We start from the raw sequence: 23,257 nt of genomic DNA on the forward strand, positions 1-23,257 counted from the left end.
TAAGAGAGTAAATAACCAGATGTTCTTCTTAGCCTGGCATTTGCCATATTTCCCAAATTTACTGAGAAGATAATTTAATTTATTAAGCAATTGAACCTCAACAATCTACCAGCTAGTCGTCATAAACTGATAATTCGGAGATGTCCGAACCCAGAGCTAAGAGTTTAACCCAACAAACACTGAAATCCAATGATTTGTCTTTAATAATGAAGCTAGTGCAGGAACACAAAAAATAAAAAATCTTTAAGTTTTAAATTACTTTAAAATCAATATTTAACTAACTGATGTGTATTAAGTCACATGTTGCTGGTAAATACCTATTTTCCCTTCCATATAAGAAGTAGCTCCAAGACTGATAATCAGATAAGTCATTTCTTTTCTTTTCTATGACCACCAGCGTCTAACAGTATGCATGCAAAAATTTTAAAAAGGTCTACTTTTCTTGCTTCCTCTCTTGGAAAAATCAATATGTCAAACACACCACTGTAACCTGGCCTCATGATGACATGCTGAAGAGGAAATAATCTCAATAGTTGTTTGCCTTTATAATAAGTAAAAAGTTAAAAATAGTAAAAACTCTTCCAAATACATTTTTTCTTCCTTAACTAAGGATGAATTTGAGAAACAAAATCTGTCGTGCTCTCTGAAAAACAAAAGGTACCCAATACAAACCTTCTACAAACTTTGCATGTTGACAACTGTTTCAGTGAAATGATAAATTAACCATGACAGATAAAAATTTGAGTTAGTCTCACAGATCTCCCAGGAAGAGGAGCTTTGCACTGCTTGCTCAGTCTCCTGTACATCACCATGACAACATTTTGGTTTAGGTTTCCTTGTTTAGATTCACACTTAGTCTCTGCTAGGAATAAGTTAACTGTTTATTGCTTTCTGATTATTGTCTCACTTAGAACAACTGTGACATAACAATTAGGTAATTTTTTTCCCGAATACCGAGGCATTTGCAGAGGTATGAGTTTTGGCTGGTTTTCTAGTTAGTGATCTTTTTTTCCAGCAGTATAAGAGAACAAAATAGCTGAATCTGGCATGTTTGCTGGATTCCTGAAAAAGACATAATCCTTCTTAAACTTGATATGCATTATGTTATCACCAGACTCAGAAGGGACAGGAAAGAAGCTCTCTTTACTGAACAAAGAACATCCTGGGAAAAGAGGTATTTAGGGCTAAATGTTGCAGTGGGGATTCAGGTACAAAATTTAAGCTTTCCAAATATTCTCGCAACTATACTGTTTCACAGTGGTCAGTATATTCTTTGTAAACTTAAACTTCCAAGGGAAGGTTTTGGATATACCAGCAATTATGAAAAGTGAAAGAACAAGAAGTTCAGAGTGAATCACTGTCAAAATCTTGGCTGTATCTTATTCAGTCTTTCTGCCAGTCACCCTAGCAAGGTTACATACCTCACAGAAAACACAAATAAGGTCTATTCGATAGTAGTTCCTACCACAAATCAACACCTGGCACATTCAGCTGGGGAGAAGAGCCTTCCCTGACACTGAATGGAGACCTGGAACTTTCAAGGGAGGAGCAGAACACAGTTACCCTGGTCTGCAGCACCATTTGTTTAGGAAAAATGAACCCAGTTTGAGGGTCAAGCACTGGGTAAAAGAATGGGTCCTTGGCATCTCCCTCAAGCCTAGATGCCAACGCTCTGCATCTCAGGAGGCTGAACCAAAAGTTTTCCTAAGCTGCTTTTACTTTATGATTGTCAATGGAGAAAACCTATGATCTATGTTTTTGTGCAGCCAGCTAGCCATTTTTAGACTCCTAACTTTTCTCTGATGCTGTGCATAGGGACTATTTAACTCAGAAATAAAGACAGTAGACCATTTCAATCACAACAATGGCAATACTGTTTCCTTTTCTGGTCCATTCCTATAATATTTGTCCAAAAAATGATTAGAAAAAATGAGGGATCAGTATCCTTTCATTCCCTTCCTCCAGATGGCAAAATTTCTATCACTTTTAACAGTAATCAGAGTATATTCTCTTCCGTGTGAGGGAAAAAACCCAGACTTGTTATAATCTGAGACTGATTTTGTTACTTTTTGGTGATAGCTGTCATCAATCATCAGTTATTAATCTTCAGAGAGGTAGAAGAACATTCTAGAAATTAATTTTGAGAGTGGTACTTACAGCAGCTAAGCACAAATTTATTAATGACAGACCACATATTGCTGATGATATAAAGGCTGGATCACACTCTATAATTCTATTTTTTCCACAGGCTTCTAATTCAAGAAGTCAGGCCTATAGTCCATCAATGTAGCTGTAGCATAAGGAGAAAGAGTGTTCACAATGCATGATTCTATGACTTTCATTCTGGATCAAAGCTGTCATTGTGTCATTTAATCATAATTATGATGAAAATACAGATTATTATGCAATTATGTAATTATTTTTGTGGAAATTCTTGTCTGCATGTTTCCAACTAAAACTCTAAAGCAAAAAATAATCACAAAATCTGTCTTCACTTTTTTTTCAGGTTGTTGATATTATTTAAAAACTTAATAGTGTACCTGCATTTTTCATGGCACAGACACCAGAACTAAGAGCAGATGATAGCATACTTTACACATTTTTTTCAAGATATCCCCTTCCCTTTCTTCCTATTTTCTCAGTGCTGTCTAATTTCTTGTCCTGGTCCTTTTCTATGTTTTGAGTTTCTTCCTCTGTCATAGGTGTTATCAGTGGATATACATGGGACTTTTTGCTTATAAGTTAATGAGGGTTGGTTAAAACAACTTCTATTTTTGGTTGGGACAAAAAAACCTTTTTTACTGAAATAAATTGGTTAGAGGAAGATACATATTCTGTTTGAAATTGCCCATGAGAATATATGTTTCATAAAGAAACAAGTTAATAATTCTTATAGGAAACACATCTTGAGGAAACCTACAAATAAGTAGGCATACTTTAAACTCATTATTTATTAACTCATAAATATCATATTAATATTTCCTGTACAATTTAATAACAAATTCTGAATAACAAGTTCATTCTGATTTTTTTTCATATGGTTATTAATAATAATGGAATTACCGATGAGCACCTCAAGTTACAATGTCATTCACATAATAGTTTAAACTGGTTTGTTACTTAATGATATATTAACTCATGAGCATTTTCAGTCACTAGGACATGACTTCACACAGTGGTAGTGATAAGTGAAAATTAAGACATGAAAGAGAAAAGAAATTTGTTCTTTTCTAACTCCTGGAAAGAAAACTCAGGTCTTACAGCTCCCTTTGCCATAAAGCTTCATGATGCCTCTGAAATTTCTGAATGGGAGATAATAATATGACATATAAGAGTAATGACTTTTACATTTCAACTTCTCTTAATTGGTCTTAACTACTTAAACATTCGAGCAAACATCTGAGTCTCTGTGGAACGAAAATTGTTGTAAAATTCTCATCCATGTGGTCAGTTAAGGCCTTGTATATCTTCCAGTGTACAGAGCATTCATTTTTTATTCTGCATTGCAAGAACATCTTATCTGAGTTTACCAGGTTTTAGAATTGATACTGGATTTTATGGGAATTGATTTTTCACCCCTCTACGGCCATTGAAGAAGCCTTCAGGTTGTCACTGTTTTACTCAATGCAGAGGTTCATTTTCCCAAAATTTTCATGACATAGGGTGAATTGTTGAATATTGCCACCCTTCCTGTTCCAAACATAACAAAAAGTGACTGTTCTTTACATGCTAAATTTTATCTAGAATCAGTAAATTAGTAGAAAATCAAAGACTATTGTCTGACAGAAACTCTTCATAAAGCCATTTTCTTCATCAGTAAGGTTACTTTCATCCTTTAGAAAATTAGATAGAGACATCTCCAGTAAAAAAGTAGTCAGATTACTTAACATGTACCTAAATCTAACCTGTCTCTGACAGTGTCAAATAAGTTGGTTTGTTTAACAAATTCCTTTTTAAAACAGCTTTTGTACAACTTTTTTTTCATGGTTCTTCTCCTTATATAATCTCTAAGTGCAATTCCAACCTTGATTGGCAAGGATGAAAATACTTTAAAATAAAATGTCAAAAAATGTTCACATAATCCATGCAGAGATAAATTATTCATTAACGCTATCCTCAGAAAAGAGAAGTAAACATTATGTTTTATGATCTTGCATCCTCGGAACTTGGTACACCATTTTTGCCCACATTTTAGCACCTCCCAGTGTTTCTTACATTCATTTCTTTCTGAATATCTAAAAGAAGCAACTATGTGGGCTGTCTGATTTCTGTAGTGCGATAAGCAAATAGAAACTCTCCTAATCAGTAAGGTTTTATATCATACACAATTAATTTGGGGAAGCTAACCATAGATTAATGCAATTCCACACCATGATACTTTTTTTCCTTCAGCCTGAAGTATAAACTGCCTTTAAAATGTCGTGTTCTGTATTTAAATGTGGTAAATTTCAGTAACATTACAGCATCTATATTTTTTTCAATTTTATCCTATTCTCTTGTGAGGAAAACAGTTAACGTATTGTTGGAGATAGTGTAATTATTCTCCTGCTGGGAAAAGGTATCCTGCACTTGCCAGAAGAAATAAAAATCAGTAGGAATATACTTATATTATAATAATTTGCAATCTCTATTATAATACACTGGAAATCCAACAGTGTCCTGGCTCAGATATGCTGCCTATTAATGAAAAAGTTAACAAATTATCTGTCCTGTATTTGCACACACATATATATACATATGAACATATAACTGCAAAGCCAACTAGTTCTTTTACACAGATTAATCCAGAATATATATTATATATTGATCAAGAAAAGAAAGTAAGATAACTAGGTATTAACAGTTCTAAGAAATCAAATTAAACTACTGCATTGAAAACTATTAAAAAATGTAACTAAATTTAGCCCCCTTAACTCTGCAGACATCTACAGGCATGCATGGCCTGTGCTAGAAGAAAGCACACAGTCTGTGATAAGAAAAGATTTAAAAATCAAGCCAGTGAATATCTCAAATCTGTTTATACTGGTACCATAAATAGTATTGCCCTATGATACCAATCAGTAGTTATTTACAACAGTATCCATAAAGTCATCTAGGTACTTTACATACAAACAGATTTTGTTTAGCACGTTGAAACAAACAAAAAAATCCTAAAGTATAAAGAATAGGTTATATATATATATATATATATATATATATATATATATATGCATCATGGATATGCATATGCTGTATGAAGCTGTGGTTCCATATACTATGCTCTGGAAAGAGAAATTGTTTTACAGCCATGCCATAATGAATACTGTATTAAAAGGAGGGGGGAGTAAGGAAGACAAAAAAGCACAACCTTCTCCATTTTTAAACTGAGAGTATGGGTTTCTTACTTCCTAACCTAAACTGTCTGCTGTTTACCGCTGGTGTCTGAAACGAGACTCAGATGAATACTCTGTTAGCCAGCCTTCTTCCTTTAGAAGGAACACACTAATTTATAGCCAAAGCTGAAAGTTATGAGACAACAGTTTTACGTTGGGTTCAGTATCTGACTTCTTTGTCTTCTCTTGAGATATCATCACAAGAGCTTTAGTATTGACTTCAATTGTTCTCCTTTCAAATTATATTCATTACCTTTATGTTTCATTTAATAATTAAAGTCTATGAAAGTATATCAGATAAAATGAGAATTGTCTAACTAAATCCTGCAGCTTCGTGAGTTAAATTGTTGAACAAGCAGAGAATGGAAATTAATTTAGGCCACAAAGTTGTAAAGATTTATATATACACTAACCTGAAGCTCTGTGAACAGTCCTGTTGACTTCAGAGAGATTACTTATAGTCCATGAAGTTAAGCAATCTGTGTTAAGTGATTGCAAAATTGAAACCTTAGATAGACTGTAATTGGATTTTGAAAAAGACTCTGAAGTTGAATACACAGCTATAAATCACGTGTCCTCGCAGAGTTATAAATCACAAAAACAGAATGTTTGAAATATAATTATTTTTCGTAGTAGCTCAGCTGTATGTGGACTAATGAATAGAATAAGATAAATTTTAAATTATCACAGATCATTAAATGTAAAGGCCCTGAAGCATGTCATATAAGCCAAAATATATGAATCTTTGAAGGTATCATTTTATTTACTTTCTTGTTACAACTACAGCTTCAATAAGGGAATTACCTTCATGACACAGTGAAAGGAAGTTTATCAAATACTAAAGCCAGGTGAAGATCAAAGATATACTCTACAAATATTACTAATAATCAGGACAGAAACAGTACAAAACAAGTGCATTTATTAACAGCTATGTTGTGCCAGCTATTTGAAGAGAAAATGTACTTTGTTTTAATTAGCTTTCTCTTTCACTGGGTTGCTTGGCCAAAGCCTCCTGATAAGGAAAAAGAATTGTAGCCATTGGTCAAAATGCTTGTAACAAATCTTGTTTTAAATTGAAGCTATTTATTCAGAAACCAATCTACTACTGCTGCAGTAATCAATGTGTTTTCCCTTGGAGTAGAACTCTTTCTGTGCTACTGGAGGACTATTGTTAATTGCCTGTAACTAAATGATTGCTGTGCTTCTGGATGTAACTCCCTGGCACTGACTCATTTGTTGTGTTTAACAGAATGCCTGTCCCCCTAAGGGTTAGCTGAGTAATTTTCCTCTACTGTTTTCTAAATTCAGTCTCAGATCCTTAAGAAGGGCCAGGTCTGTAATTTGAGCAACATAACATAGAGGCTAAACAGATTTTTAAAGCTTTGCACTTTTCATCTCTCCCTTCTGATGTGGAACTGCTGAAATTGAATCTTTTTAGAGTGTAGCCACTACAAGAAACTTGAATTTCAGCAGGAAAAACAGAGCATACATCAAAGGGAGTGTAATGCCTGCTGCAGCAACTGTGTTCAAATCATAATACAAAATGCAAAATAAAGTAGCAGAAGATAACTTCACACCCTAACCTTGCCGTTAAACTTTAACTTAGCTCTGATAGTCACTATATCATTATTGACATTGTTGATATACACATAACCAACACCCTTGGCATTTGCAGAGCATCTTTCAGGAGCAACTTCACTATGAAGAAGTCTGAATCATCCAGCCCAATTCTTATTGGGAAAATGGTGGAATAGAAATGTGAAATGGCTTCAGTCATCTGAGGGGATAACAGGAGAGGCAGACTGAGTCTTCTGCTCCTCACACCTTCAATTCCATGCAACATAGGTCTAATGCTGTTTACAAAATCCCTACAGAAGCTGAGCCAGCCAGTGCCCCCTAAGGGCACAATTTAGCACCCTGCAGAAACACTAATTCAAGATTGAAAGCAATCAGCATGTCATGCCATTGTGCCCAGGCCAATCTGTCCTGCCTTCCATGTTGCTTCACAAATGTGACTATGCCACTTTGAGCACTTGGAGGATCAGCTGCAGGACTGAGTGTCAGGCTGCAGCAATTTGCAGTCCTAATTGCTGCTCCTCTCTACCTCTGAACCCTGACAAATGGCGCCCAAGATAGAGAGTGAACATGTGCTGATAGACATTGTACAGCACAGAGAACACCAGTTTGCTGTGCTAGATGGATAGAGCATGAAACTTACTGTGCAAAAAAATCTGTATAAGAACTGTCTTATACTTGTGCTCATAAGTGGTCACAATGGGCTCAGCAGCAGCACAAAGAAAAAGGTATTTTTCTAGGGTAACTTACAGAATTCTGTTGTTTACTTTGACTCCTAATTTAAGGCAATCTTCTATGTATTCAGATAGATTGTACTGAAGCAAAAATATAACCATAATCTTGAATTATTATGTGGAAAAAGATAACAAAGAGGGACTCTTTAATGGGAAAAGTGATTTAGGACATTACTCTGATACCATGCACAGTGACAGACAACAGATGTCTACCTGCAGTTATTTTTCCATTTAATTTCAAAATCATTAATTTTGGAAAAATTTTTGTTTCAATAATTTCAAGTTCTGAGTCATAACAGTAAGGACATAAATAGAGCATTTTGTACATAGCAACTCAAAACAGTAAAACTTTTCTTATAGGTACCATTGAACAGCTGCATCACCTGCAGTACAAAATGATAAGCAAGGTATAGTAAGCCAGTGCAAAGTAATTTCCATTTCTATTTATATTCTAAAATACTGTGTTACTTATCTATGCAAACAATTTTTTCGTTGAGTTCTTTAATAACATTCTCCCGTCTGTGCTAGAAAACTATTGAAAGTCTGAAATAACCATGTCGGTCTTAAAAATATTCAACACAAAGGAATTTCCAGCACAGTTTTTGAGAGAACAACATGGAATATAAATGTCTTTTTATTTTATTTTATTACACTTTTAGTGTGTTCTAGAGAGCAATGAAATCTTCTTACAGTTGCCTCGAAATAATAAAAAAATGTGTGATTCTCAGTAGACACAGTCAAAATAAATGGAATTGCCACTTTTTGCTCTAACCTTTTATTTCTCTAATTGAATTGTATTGTCCTGGTCTATCTTATCCATGTAATCACACGCACACACAAAAAAGGTTACTTCAGGGCTACCCTGCTTCACTCAGGCAGAAGCTTCCCACTCAATGAGGATACTGTGAAAATAACAGGAAACAGATCTTTCTCCAGCACAGATTCTTACGAAGTAAACTGTATCTTATATTTCCAAGATTTGATTTCTTGGCATTCCTGAAAACTGAGTGATATTGGAAAAGTATGGGTGGTCTCAAGATTTGCTATCCAATACACATTTCAGATTACAAAATCGTTAGTAACACTCTTCCTCCTCCCATCCTCCTTTTTAAACGTTGCCAGTTTTCAGTCAATATGCAAATGAAAAGCAACAACTAAATGGATGCCACAGAGTTGTCTGAGCTTCTTTGAGTGTACAGTGGTTAAGACTGGGGGACGTGAGAGTCCATGATGGCATATTCCTTACACATTGGTAAGTGGCTCCACTGAGGATACTGCTGGTAGACAGTTGTGCTTCCACTTGACCAGAGCCCTCATCCTCAAGAATGGCGCTACGTGTTGTTGATCTCAATTCATCACATGAATCTCTAGTGAATCTCTAGCAATAGGGTACACAAAGGCAGCAGGGAGGCATGGGCTGAATGACAATGCCAGAATGTACAAATCAGGATGGTTTGCTACGACTACGCACAAGTCAAGCCCACTGGGTCAACAGGGTGACTAAATGCAAATAACAGATCATTTGGACTGTAAGATTCCTTGTATAATTTGTCTTCACATCTTGAAGCTTTGGGTTAGAGGGTGTTTTTAATTTTTATTTTCATTTAAAAAAAAAAATCCTTAGTCTAATTTTGACCAATAAACTGAAACTCATTTTACATGTGTATGTAATAAGTGAGGAGCTGTGTTTGTATTAGAGTCCCCAAGAAAAAAACGTTTGTCTCTGCTTTCCTTGTAACTTGAATATCAGTATTTATCGGTGCAAATCTGTCTACAGAGATCTATCTCTGTGATCCATCTACAGAGAAAGAGAAGGGAGTTCTCAAATATCTCATATATATATATGTATTTATATATGCACTTGTTCATTACATATGCACACATACTCAATAATTGTTATTTTTTAAATGACCAATTAGGATGGTGTACCAGAGGGAAAACTAGTTTGTTAAAAGAACAAAAAATATCTATTAACTAGGTATTTCTTCAGGAGCCCTAAGCCAATTTAAGTATGTAAATAGCCCATTATCACTTTATTTCATTATTTAACACAAATGCAATTTCTGCTGCTAATCTTTCTCTGTTTTGCAATGTGGTTGTTATTGCATTTTGTAATTCTTTGCAGAGCTGATGTACACAGTTGAGCTTGCTGGTGGGCTTGGTGCTATTCTGCTGCTGCTTGTTTGTTTAGTGACTATCTACAAGTGTTACAAGATAGAGATTATGCTCTTCTACAGGAATCATTTTGGAGCTGAAGAACTAGATGGAGGTAAGGCAGCTTCTTGGTATGTTTTATAATTTCTAAGTATGCCTGTCTTCTATCTCTTTACGCCTAGGCCCAAATTTCACTTCCATTCAAGATGCATTAACAACTGCGATTTTTATTTCTCACTGCATTAGGCACTGACTTGAATATGCATTTCTCAAGCAGCACATTACCTCTAATGATTGCTGAGCTGATATATGTTCTGTTGTCTGGAGCTGCAGAAGATACCCATGTCTTTTAGATTCTTATTCCTGATACTGAATGTAAATTACCAATATTGCTGCATTAAAGATTCTCACTTTCTGTCAGTATTGAAAGTCAGCTTCACTTTTCCATAAGCTAGGTAGTATCTTCCCTAATTGTATTCACCAAGTAGGTAGAGGTTGAAGTGAATCTCAATTTACTGCTTGTTTAAACCGATCAGTTTCAATAAACTGTACCAAGTGTTTGGGAATGTACCCAGCAGTTCATTTTCTTGCCTTGATTTACTTAATCACTGAGAGCGGGGCTAATGGTCATTACAGTTTTTCTGTTATTCAAGGACATCCAGACTAAACAAAAGCAGTCTGCAACGTATGCACTGGCTTGCATTAAATGTATATATGCATTTTCTTTTTTTAAGCACTGAAGACAAAGGTCTTCTTTGCCTCTAGCACTACTAATCAAAGCTGCTGTTGAGCAGTGAACTTTGTTGAGTTGCAGGCTCTGATTAATTAAGTTTGGTTCCTTGGATCAGAGTTCCTGATGTTTTGTGCTACCACTACACCTTCTTTTTTACTGAAATACTAATAAAAGCTGGTTTACAGTTCAAGATAATAGCCTATGGGCAGAATCCAGTGTGACATATCAAAATAAATATGTACCGATAAACAAGCACTGGATAAATTTGTCACCAATAGAGAGGCTGCAGAATCAGAGTTCCATATATAAGGGAAAGATTTCCATACTAGGATCACTAGGGAATGACCTACTTCTGCATCCCATCTAAAAAACACACAAGAATTTAAAATAGAAAATACTCAGAACAACAAGACCAAGAATGTTAGAACATTTTGTATCCTTGTGCTGTATTTACAAAAAGGATGCATCAATATAGCAGCTTAGAGGGGGAAAATATATAAGGTTATTCTACTTATTCTACAGAGGAGGAAACTGAGGCCCAGAGGGATTGTGACTCATGGCGGATTTTGGGAAACTTTTTTTTTCAGAAGCTGACATTCTCTCTTCTCCACAAAGCAGCCCCCAGTTCAAATGTGCATGCTTACTTGCATGAATTATATTAATTTAATAATTGATTTTTAATTATGCAGAAATAGTTAATAATTGTTTTAATAGATGTAGTTTAATGATGTATCAGTATTAATAATTCTTACTTTTGCAGCTGTCATTTATTGTTATCTCAAATAATTCCAATTCATTTGCAGACTTACTCTATCAGGTGTTACCTACTTACCTCTTTCCTCTCATCCCAAACATTGTTCAGCTAGAAACAATAACGTTTTAATCATACACTTTAAACAACAAGAAAAAACAATATTCATTCAGTTTATCCTTCTGAGCAAAGATCATTGTTAAAGAAGGCAAAGCATATATTCTCCTTAGATGATCAATGAAAACACAGATTGCTTGAGTATTTAATAGCAGTAATATAAGAAGCAAAACACTATTTGCATATCCCTAATATAAATTTGTAGCTTCTACTATACTCAATATACTAGTATCATGGATAAAACTCATTGTGCCAATTAAGTTACTGTAGAAGGACTTTTTACTCTGTCTCTTTACTTGCATTCTTACAAAAGCAAGAAGACCGAGATAAAATGCCCCCCAGAAGACCAAGCCATGGCTGGTGTAGAAATAAAATTGCAGACATACATTGATATCCTTTCCTTTGGCTTAGTTTATGTCTGACAGACACAAAACGCTGAACTTTAAAATCTTCTTCTAACCATATGTACTGCAGTGCAACAGTAGAGTGCCTGTGTGCTATTCATAATTTACAACATGTTCTGTCATTCTTCAGGACAGCATATAGATAAACAAACATCAAAATATCACAGGCTTGTATGTGTGTGTGTGCGCACTAAGGAAACATTTCTATTTGAAACACTTTAAAAGTGAGGTCCAACTAAAATTTTCCATTGAAAATCTCCTTTAAAATGCAACACTTGATTTCTTCCCTGATCAGATGACAAGCCCTTCAGAATGTCAAATCTCATCACAATTCTTCTTTCCTTTCCCAGTCTTAGGCACTCCAGTTTTTCTCAGGCCTACATACACATGGTTAAATTGTGAAAAATATTTGAAAACAAATTATTTAACCCTTCAGCTGATGCAAATTAATGTATTACCTTCTGTAAAGGTGCTACAGATGAAACAAATGATTACAGCTTCTAATTCCTCATTTCTCTAACTTGCAGCTTTGAATTTCCCATCTTCTCTCTCATTTCAGGCCTAGGTTCTCCTGTATTTTTCTCTCTCCTACAAACACTTTGCCTCAATCTCACCTTTATTGTCTCCTGGGAATGGGCATTGAAGCCTATTGTTTCATTTTCATTGTTAATTCCTTGTCTTTCCTACTAAATTAGAATGTAGGTAAATCCAGATCACATTTTGCCTATTTTCATCCCACTCTGTGCCAGTGCTTTCCAGTTGCCTAGGAGCTGACTTCACACTGGGGGAACTGTGTGACACCATGTACTGTGTTGTGTCCTTTGTTGTGGAGTAACACAACATGCCAGTATTTAGTCAGAGGACCTCACTGTGAATCCTGTATAGATCCCCCTGGGAACTGGAGCACACTGGCATTCTGGCCCTAGGCAAAGCAGTAGCTTTCTCACCAGCAGGTGTTTGAAGTGACCTTGTGACTCAGAGGTATAACTCATCCCTACCAGTTTAGTGGTCAGAAAGTTCAAATTCTGTTTCAATGGAGAATTTTTGTTCAAGATCTCTCCACATACATGATGAAGATCATACACTGAAGTGATATGCAAATAAAGAAATCTCCAGTATTACTCTGAAAACATTTTCAGAAATAAATGCTTCACTGTGAATTTCCTACCATTGTTAAATGTCACATAATCTTTTTCAGTTTGCTGCTCTCAATTTAAAAGCTTGTTTTAAAAAACACTGTCCACAAAGTGCACTTCAAGGACTACAACGTTATTAGTGAGAGCCATTTTTTGAAGTGATGATTTCTTCTGTTTCAGTGTAGACTGAGCTGCAACACAAAATCTTGTACCATGTTCATCCACTAAACTGTTTTAGCAGTTACTGTTTATGTGGTTTTATTTTCCAAGATTCTCCTCTTGCTGCCTTTCCCAGTTTTTAAATGACTTCATGAATAAATTGAGTATCATACCTGAGTAAAAATGCAAGTAAACATTTACAAGTACAATACATGCCCTGACTCCTACCTTGCACTCTACAACTTTAAAAGGCTATTTATATCAGAAGAGATACTACCACTATATAGAAGTCTGCTCTTTGCCCACATATGTGCTTATTTTCGTTTCCCCTGAAATTTATGGATATTTTCCCAGGATTTTACCCAGGAGAACTTTCTCTTTTGTGAGCCTGTTTCTGCTCATCAAATCATCCAAGGATCAGCCCCCAGGCATGACAGCCATGGGAATCACAACAGGTGTGGAGAGGAGAGTCAGACCACTTCTCTAAGCAGCACCATTTCTGATGCTGCCTTGAAGTAGACAGGAGGCTCACAGTGACCAAAAAAGCTGTTTACAACTTTTTCTTTCATTTCAAGACCTAAGAGTTTCCAGTGGATGTGCAGACATCTGTATGCCAGTTTTAAGGTATGCTAAGGATAAATTGAGAAGTCTACAGATGACATGTTGAAAACCGTTGGAGATGGTCTGACAGATGAAAGAAGTCAAATCATGAACTTATATATGCATTTACTTTCCAGATGCCAGTTTCAGAGAAAAGAACATGTAATGCAGTTTGCAGCAAAAACAGTCTGCAAGCACCAGATGTTACCATTACTTGGATAAGTTAGTAACCATTTAAACTGATGTAAGTTGTTTTATAAAGGGAATAATAAGTGAGGAATAAACACTATCATAAAAAAGAAATTCTACATGGAGAAGGTGGCAATAAAATTTATAAGAATAAAATGTAGCAATTATACAGAAAGTCTGATGAAATGTGCTGTAACCAGTTTTCTAATTAAATATACATTAATATCCTTTCTCATATCAAGTCTAACAAGAATTCAAGTTTTAAGGTCAAAAAAAGAAGGAAAAACCTGTAGGCTACTGTTAACTAGAAAGTGAGAGCTTTGCTCAACAGTTGATATGATATCTTTCCCAATGATCCTTAATGCCTTTAGGTCCATCAGCTGTTCCTACAATGCTGAACAGGAGCTCTCTGTGGTGTTCTTGATCATATTCTCAGCTTTCCTTGCCAAGGAAATCTTAGTAATTTGAAAGACACTGCCTCTGTGCAGCTGAGGTACAGTCAGGGTAGGCACCTGGGAGTCTGCATGGGAAGTTTCTCTGGATTCACTTGCAGTTCTGCAGGTTGTCACTTTTTCTTTCCCATACAGTAAAAAATTTACTAAAATACATTACTAAAATACAGTAATGTGCTCCTGTCATGATTGTGTCAATGCTGATCTCTCTAAATTCAGGAAATCTTGTTTGGATTTGGTACCTGACATCTATAGTGGCTGTTTCTTGTCTGTGCTGGTTGCTCTTTCTACTGTTTACTGAGGGGAAGCAAATCAATGCTCAAATTAGGAGACTGATGAAACAGTTTCTACCTTGAAGTCTCTGTTGCACCAGGGACTCCTTAGGTAATCGTGACTCTTGTCCTTACTATTATTTAGCTGCAAAAGACTAGCAGTGTTCATGGACAGACCTATGGGATTGCCCAGATAATATATTGTTAACTATATAAGACAAAAGAAGGTAAGATATACTTCTTAGGAGTTGCCGTGTTCCATCTCAGTAAACTTACATAGCAAGGAAAGGTAATGCTTTGAAATTCTTAATGTTTCAGTGTAACATAGTTACTAGTTTTCAAACGTTACTTTTACCAATGGTTTAGGCACCATTAAAGTACTTGTGTTAATGATTATGCTATGCAGGTATAGCCAGACTGAAATTCCTGCTGAAGTTAGTGACTTTGCAATTACAGAATCTTCCCTGGGGATCCACAGAATAAGTTTGCAATAGCAATCTCACCACTACTTTTGTACTCTTATTGGCTGTTGGCAAATTGTGGCAAGAAGAAATCCTGCTCTATGAATACCAATTTCAAATTCTATTAAAATCACTTTTAGAAAAATGCAGCTTTCATCTTTCTAAGTATTGCTGGTTACAAAAAATGGTTTTTTTTCTCCTATTTAATTCCACTTATATTGTACTAAAACTGCTTCTCCTAACTCTTCTTATCTATGATATTTATTTACATCTGAAATGCAATTCAGACAATAAGATCTCAATTTATGTCTCCCCTGAATAAGATATTTTCTAGATTCCATCCTTTAAAAACAATTAATTTGAAGAAAAAAAAAATCATGGTTTTTTTTCTCTCTTCATATTTTATAGTAAAGTACATGTGTAACACAGGAAGAAAAAAAAACCCAAAACAACAACCACAGCCAACAATATCACCATGTACTCCTTTAGATTCCACTAATCTAGCAATAATGTATCTTTTCTTAGTTTGGTATTTGACCTCAAAATAGTTCATAGCAACCAAGAGAATAAATTTATATCACTATCTTTTAACTTTTGCTTTTTTTTTAATATTTTGAAACTCTTATAAGGATTTCTGTGTTTTAGCATCTGTCAAGAAACAATTCAAGGATTAATACTTCTTGAATCTCTATACTGAAAACAGAATGACTTCAGTAGTAGTAACAAATTTAAACTTCCCTGTCAATGAGAATGACTAAAACACATTTGAGATATATTCTCCATTTAGTTAGAAATACAAAATTATTCTCTTAAATATAAGAGAATAAAGTAGCTTTCATAATAGGTTATTCAATTTAAACAAGTAATATTCTATTATACGTATCTATCAATGACAAATTTTAGATGTAATTGTAGAAAACCAGAGTAAATATAGCTTATGGAGAGAATTTGTTTTACTCTCAAAATCATGTTTTATTATTTTTTAGGTGAATATTTTTCTGCTGGAAATCACTCCTAATTTTCAAGAAAGGTAAAATGCAGTGTAGATACCTTGGAGTTTCATTGAATGGATTAGATTTCTTTAATCTCTTCCTCAGCATTGCATTTACAAAATCTCCCTTCAATTCATCATTGCCCTCTCTGAACAAGAATATGAACTAGTATTAGGAATGCCACACTTAACAAATATTTTGTCATAGAAAAGCCTTGTGTTGGTAGTTCATAATTTTTGTTAACATTAAAAAGTCTTGACATTTAAAAATTTTTTTAAAAAGTGAACTTCATACACAACAGTAAATAATGTGAGGAAAACTGTTTGAAAGACTTGGGATTTAGTCATTTTTTCAACTAAGTATTTAAATTATATTACTCATTATGTTAAGAGGGATGAACATTATTGTAATGTGCATTAAATGTGGCCTCACAAACAATGAAGCAAATATACATTATGAAATGCTGTGGTCATTGCAATTTTGAAGCACCTTCAGTCTTTGTGAAATTCTTAAAGCCCAGTAGTTTGCAGACTTTCCTGAAAACAACACACTGTTTCAAGGGGAAAGCCTTTTGTATTGGCTTGACTCCAGCTCCCTGCAAAACTAGGAAGATCCAGTCTGTCATTGCTAAGAATACCACTCGAAATCCTGAAAATTCTGAGTTAAATCAGCACATTGCTCTTTGATGCCAGTAATGACCTCTGGTGAAGGAGTGGAATCAAATGTCCAGTCCCCTGTTGATCTCAAAATGAAAGATATGCCAAAGACAAATGTGTTAATGGCTACACTTAGCAGTGGAGCAGCCTGTGTGTGATCAGCTGCCTTCAGTACACCGGATGTTTCTGAAGGAAACTCTTGAGGATTCCAGGATGCACACAGGCTTGGGCTGACCCTGGTGTCTAGGTCTTACAGTTTCATTAGAATAGATTCACTATGGAACTCTTTATTTTGATCTGTTATTCTGTCTTGTGCTAAAACATACCACGCCAGCTGAAAATCAGTTTGTCGTATGCTTGAACACGGCTGATAAGAAAAAAAAAAATCATTCTATGAAGCAGGTTTTTTAAATTTTTTGTCCATATACATACTTCTTCTGTGACCCATTGTCGGAAGTATCTGCAATGTTTAAGGTTTAATAAACACTCAAACACTGCTGGCTTCTTAGACTGGAACATGGAAATCATGAGAATATTTGCATCTACAATACAAATTCAAGGTTGAATCTGTTTGCTGGTTCCCTGTAGAAAAGGAAGTTTTATCTATCTTTCTGTAGGTATCAGCTTACCATTTCTTCATATGTAGCTGCAAAAGGAGCATACATACAGATGAGTTCTTAGATGTCTGGTAGCAATTTGCTTACTTAAAGATCCCATTTACATGTGACAAAGTACATGAAGTATATGCATATAGAGTCTGGGTTTCACTTTATGCTTACGTTGAGCCTTTAAATGGCTGCTGGTTAGCACATCCTTGGAATAACAAGCAGCATTTGCAACTTCATCTCCTAAAAGTTTATATAACTTCTGCTGGATTAACACTGTAGAAAGTTGCAGAGAATGTAACACATTGTACATTTGGATGAGTACAGAAAGCAATGAAAAGTGTTGAACAATGTATATTGCAATGATGCAACAGGTATTTTGGCTAAAATCCTAAGCCACTATATGAAGTAATGTTACCATGTGTTATTAATGAAGCTGCGATTTCAGCCTTAATGCTTACCTATAAGTTGTCCAATCAATTTTGTCAGACCAGTGGCTGAGCACAGCTCCATGACCATTACTCAATGTCCTCATTCTTAACACCACAGAACAGTTGAAATAATATGTCAAAATTTGTACCTCATAGTCTATTTCAACAAGAATTCTTCAGTACTGGTGGTCTGGGGGTGACTGAAATAACTGCAGATTGAATGTATCACATCTTGATCACAGGCTGTATTTGATCTAATTATTATGAACTTGTCCAGAGCTTCCATATAGTCTCATGGTTCTCTACAGTACATTGTGGGGGGTTTTTTTTGCATCGTGCTGTCAAATTTAGCCATAAAAGGTTTGCTTTAGGTTTTGCTTCACTGTTTTCAATTGACAGATACAAAACTTCACAGAATGGAGGCTGTTGAGTTGAAGAGCCTAGCTGTATGATACCTGCAAACAATAGAAAGCACAAAAACTGGAGAGGATTACTTGCCCATTCACAAAGAATGGGAAAAGGAAACTTATTACACCAAAATGTTTCAGAATATTGCTGTTTGGTATTGTATGCCACACTCATCTGTGTTCACTAAATTAAAGGTCAGCAATTACATAATAGAGCTCTGCAACATAGCTGGAGGCAATGAAAGATTAACTCATTCTGATATGTTTCTAAAAAATGAATGCTGAAACAGTTAAAGGAATAAGAATGCTTTCAAATACTAAAGTATATATAGATAATTGCTTTCAATCTCCATGGGAAATAAAAAAGTTTCAGATTAAATGATCAACATTCCTGCCTTTTAATATTAATAAGCATTTTTCTTCTTAAGTGTGGGAGGAAACGGCCAAAAAATGGTATTCCAGTTTATTGCTAATAAAGGAGCATAACAAAAACAAATCTTTGAAATGACATAATCTATATCTAAAGCCAAAGTTCAGACAGCAATCAATCATTACCAGGATGCTTGCATAGAAGATTTAATTGTGTATGGATGAAGGGAAATGATGAAATTCTCATTTTAAAGAAAAAACACCTGCTTTGTTTGGATTGAATTTTGATATTTTCCATTTTCTTCTGACACAGAATAATAGATCCAGTCAATATCTGAACTTATTGTGTAGCCGAATTTGTAATTACTGTTTTACAGAATAATCTAAGTAGGAACCATGGAATGATTACAGTTGGAGAAGACCGTCAAGATCAAGTCCGACCACTAACTTCACCCTGCCAAGCTCATCACTAAACTAAACCATATCCCTCAGCACCCCATCTATGCATTGTTTTAACATATCCACGGTTGGTGACTCTACCACTTTCTTGGAGCTCAGGGCTGGGGCCTGTTTTGTTTAACATCTTTATCAATGATCTGGATGAGGGGATTGAGTGCACCCTCAGTAAATTTGCAGATGACAGCAAACTGGATAGGTGTGTAGATCTGCTTGAAGGCAGGAAAGCTCTTCAGAGTGACCTGAAAATACTGGAGCAATGGGCCAAGGCCAATTGCTTGAGGTTTAACAAGACCAAATGCTAGGTCCTGCACTTAAGCCACAACAACCCCATGCAACGCATGTGTGGGGCAGTGCTATCCTGCAGAAAACAACCTGGATATGTTAATCAACAGCCAACTGAATATGAGCCAGCAGTGTGACCAGGTGACCAAGAAGGCCAATGGCATCCTGGCTTGTATCAGGAATAGTATGACCAGGAGGACCAAGGAAATGACAAGTCCTTCATGATTTGAATTGTGGTTAGGAGCAGATTAGGGATTTTCCAGTGAAGTAGATTTTACTTGGAAAAGGCAGATGTGCTGACACCAAATATTTTCACAAGTAAAATATCTGTTCCAGTGAATGGTCAAGAAAATAATAACTGTGATATAATTCCTGCATGTTTACTGGGAATTTAGGGTCTCCTGGATGTGTTGCTGAAACGAAGGCTTACATGGAAAACAGCCTAAGAGCAAAGGGTTTGAGACAAAGCTGAGAGCCTCCTGCTTCCATGTGACATGATCAAGAGACTGGCAAGATACGAGCCCCAGCTCCAAAAGTTTGATTCAGTGATAGGATTTGGATATTTACTGGCTCTCATCTCTCCCTCTGCATCCATTGGGACAGCACATTAAAAAACATGAATTATGATCATAAATGTTCTTTAGAATACAGGTATCAGTCCTACCTATGACAAGCAGAAGTAGGTGGGACCATTTCACTGGGAAGAACCACATGCAGAGATGTTAACTACTGTAAGTGAAAATATTTTCCTGGAAATCAGAGGTTTCAACAAATCTATGAGCTGTCCTATTTTTCATTACAAGTGAAATTCTACATTTTTGAACTATCTATAAAAATTAGAGAAAATAGCAAATGATGCATTTGCCCTTTGCTCATATCACAGAAAAGCTTCTGATGGCCTCATATCTATCTACCTGCTGTATTTCATAAAATGTTTCACAAAGTTGGCCATAAAAACCCAAATAATTGTAGTTGATTAAAAGCAGGTACATAAATATCACAGAAGTGAAACAAAGGCATATGTGATCATCCCCTGTGTATCCCAGGCGTTTCACATTTTGCAAATTGCTTGGTTATACTAATATGTCAGCCCATCAGATAACAAAATTACTTCATAAGGTAATTCTACTATAAGCATAAGGTAATTCTGCTCTACTTTTCATTAAATAAAGTTTAAAAAAGTCCCTAAGAGATGGGGTATATAATAGCTCAAGAAAGTCACAGTGCTAATGCATCTAACAATTTCCCAAACCAGACTACACATCTTACTGGACTGAATAAACTTATTATTATCTGAACTTACCTGTGTAGATATACCTGAGATCCTGACTATACTTTGTCCTTCAAATGCTATTGAAACTAGTGAACTATGGTGGAAAGAAGCGTTCCTTACAATACAGGATTATGCAGTTGTAGTCAGTGGAAATGCTGGAGTCTTCATGGTATGCAAAAAAAAAAAGTATGTTTAAAAGAAATAAATTAATATGATATTTACATATGTAAGAAAACAGTAGCATAGCATGAATAATTTTCTCTCTAAGTAAGAATGTGCAAATCATCTTAACAGATGACACCTTGAGCCTTTAAAATAATTTGAATACAGCATTATTTCTTATGATATATTCCTCTGAGAAACTCTGTGTTCACTTCTTTACACAAAGACTTTAAACAGAGCAACACTGCTCTCAAGGATGTGCTATGTTTATGGCCATTACTAAGATGACAAGAAAACGGCAGTACTGCACCTGCTTTATTTTTTTATTGTTGTAGTTTCCTCATATATCTCTTGATCTTTCTGTGTCTTAACTCAGTTGCTGGGTTATCATTGTCCTTCTGTAGAAACAAAAAACTTGCCATGTAATCTCCCTTTACCTCATACTTGATCCATTCAGTGGTATTTCAAGGCATTGTCAAAGATTTTAACTGCTTGCTATTGTTAAGGATCATGATTTCCCAAATACAAAGCAAAATATTTCCCAGATACAAAGGAAAATAATAGAAAGAATGAATCACAGAAGAAAGTGCTCCCCTTTTTCTTATTTTCCCTTTATCTGTTGTTGGCTTTTTGGGGTTTTTGTTGTTGTTGTTGTTTTCTCTGGTTATAACATTCCAGTAGATAATATCACACTAAAAAGGTGCAAGAGAGAATGACCCCATGGTCATTTCATGGGTTTGGAAAGTTTGAAAGTAGTTAGTGTTTTACTATTTTAAATTTGTCATCTGCAAATGTATGCATGGTTCCTCAGAAGGAAGAGTGGACAGTTCAAGATTAGCATAATTTCATTAATTTCATTTAGACTTTTTGCACCCATCCTGCATTTGGCAGGCTCTTCTAAGTAATGCTACCAGAATACAAAAATATGTAAAATGAGGAAAAGGTGTCTCAGTAAGTAACTGAAGACAGCATTGACTCACTAGAACATTACTTATGACACACAGTTGAGCATTCATTCAGATCTCTTCTACAAGTAATTTATATTCTTGATAGTCTGTGCATGGTGTTGTCAAGAGAGTTGGAAGGATGTTAACATTTCATTACTCTTGTCATTGATTTTTTTTCTGCTTTCTTCACAACAAAAGTCAAAATATGACCTCTTATTCCACTGAACTAGTTCCAGAGCACTTGGTATTATTGACCTCTTAATGAAAATTGATGATGGCTCTTTTGATTCAGCCTTTGAAGTAGGCATATCAAGCGCGTTTAACAAACAGACATATTTATTTCTCATATAGAAATGAAATAACACACTGTTAAGTAACAAATTGTAAATTGATGCAACATTATATTTGGAAATTTAAACATATAGAATTCAAGAGATTTAAACTCCTTTATCAGGAGATGATGCAGCAAAAATTAGCATCTGACAATAATTTCAGGCCTGGAAAGCTAGTGAGATTTCCAACTAAGCTATATATATGCTTAGAACATTTCAGCCCCAGGCCCTAAATTTATTCTAAAAATCTAACAAGACTGAAAAATTTTTTACTGTGCAACAGAGACTATTGTATATTAATTTAGGTTTTTCCATGCTTTCATTTTGCTTTTTGAAGCTACAGAAGAACTCATATCTTTTCAGCAACTTTTTTCTTCTGTGCTCACCAGCCATCACCCCACAGATGAATGGATTTCCTTCATATGGAGCTTTACAAAAATAATTATAAATGAGCTGACTTTAGTTTGTAGTTATGGATTGCTTCTCTTTTACATCTGTGTAAATAAGGATTACATCTACCAGGTGAAATAGGAAAGGTTAATGGATTGATACGTAGAGATTGAGTGAAAGCTTGCTGTTTTATTCTTCTTTCTCTCTTTCCCCAGACAACAAAGACTATGATGCATATCTATCTTATACCAAAGTGGATCCTGACCAGTGGAATCAAGAAACTGGAGAAGAAGAAAGATTTGCTCTTGAGATACTACCAGATATGCTTGAAAAGCATTATGGGTACAAGTTGTTCATACCAGACAGAGATTTGATTCCCACAGGAAGTAAGTCACGTCTTTGTGCTTGTCAGTTTCCTAACTAACAAATGCAGTGATTTCAATGATTGTTTTAGCACTGTTTCTACGCTTTCTCCTTCAGAATATCATCTTTCCTCCCTTATATTAGAGAACAGTTAATATATGCCACTAAAAACATTTAATGTCTGTTTCCAAGATAAGAGGGTTGTTTCTTAGTATTTGTATTACACAATTACAGAGATAGGGCAGAAACAGTAAAGGAAATTAATGAGACTGACACTTTTGCACAGATTTTTTTTGAGAGCTTGCATATCTAGGAATGAATATAGTAGTTTTTATTTTATGGAAAGATAGCCAGGATTTGAAATATTTATTACAGAAATTCAGGCAAGAAATAAAAAAGTTGTGTTTCAACTAAGGCAGGAGTTGAGTAATACTATCTACAGCAGAGCAAAGTATTCTGTTAGTGTCCACTGAGAGAGAT

At 35.2% G+C, this 23,257-nt stretch overlaps 1 protein-coding gene across 1 annotated transcript in view; it reads left to right on the plus strand.

Annotated features, from left to right (window-relative positions):
- Positions 1-23,257, plus strand: part of IL1RAPL1 (interleukin 1 receptor accessory protein like 1) — a 685,866-nt gene that overhangs the window by 661,365 nt on the left and 1,244 nt on the right. The window contains exons 9-10 of the mRNA XM_061988597.1: positions 9,807-9,950; positions 22,630-22,800. Of these exons, the coding sequence (XP_061844581.1) occupies positions 9,807-9,950; positions 22,630-22,800 (315 nt within the window). The remainder of the gene's footprint in view (positions 1-9,806; positions 9,951-22,629; positions 22,801-23,257) is intronic.

The sequence above is a fragment of the Colius striatus genome, chromosome 1 (genome assembly GCF_028858725.1).
Source record: "Colius striatus isolate bColStr4 chromosome 1, bColStr4.1.hap1, whole genome shotgun sequence".
Lineage (NCBI taxonomy): Eukaryota > Metazoa > Chordata > Aves > Coliiformes > Coliidae > Colius > Colius striatus.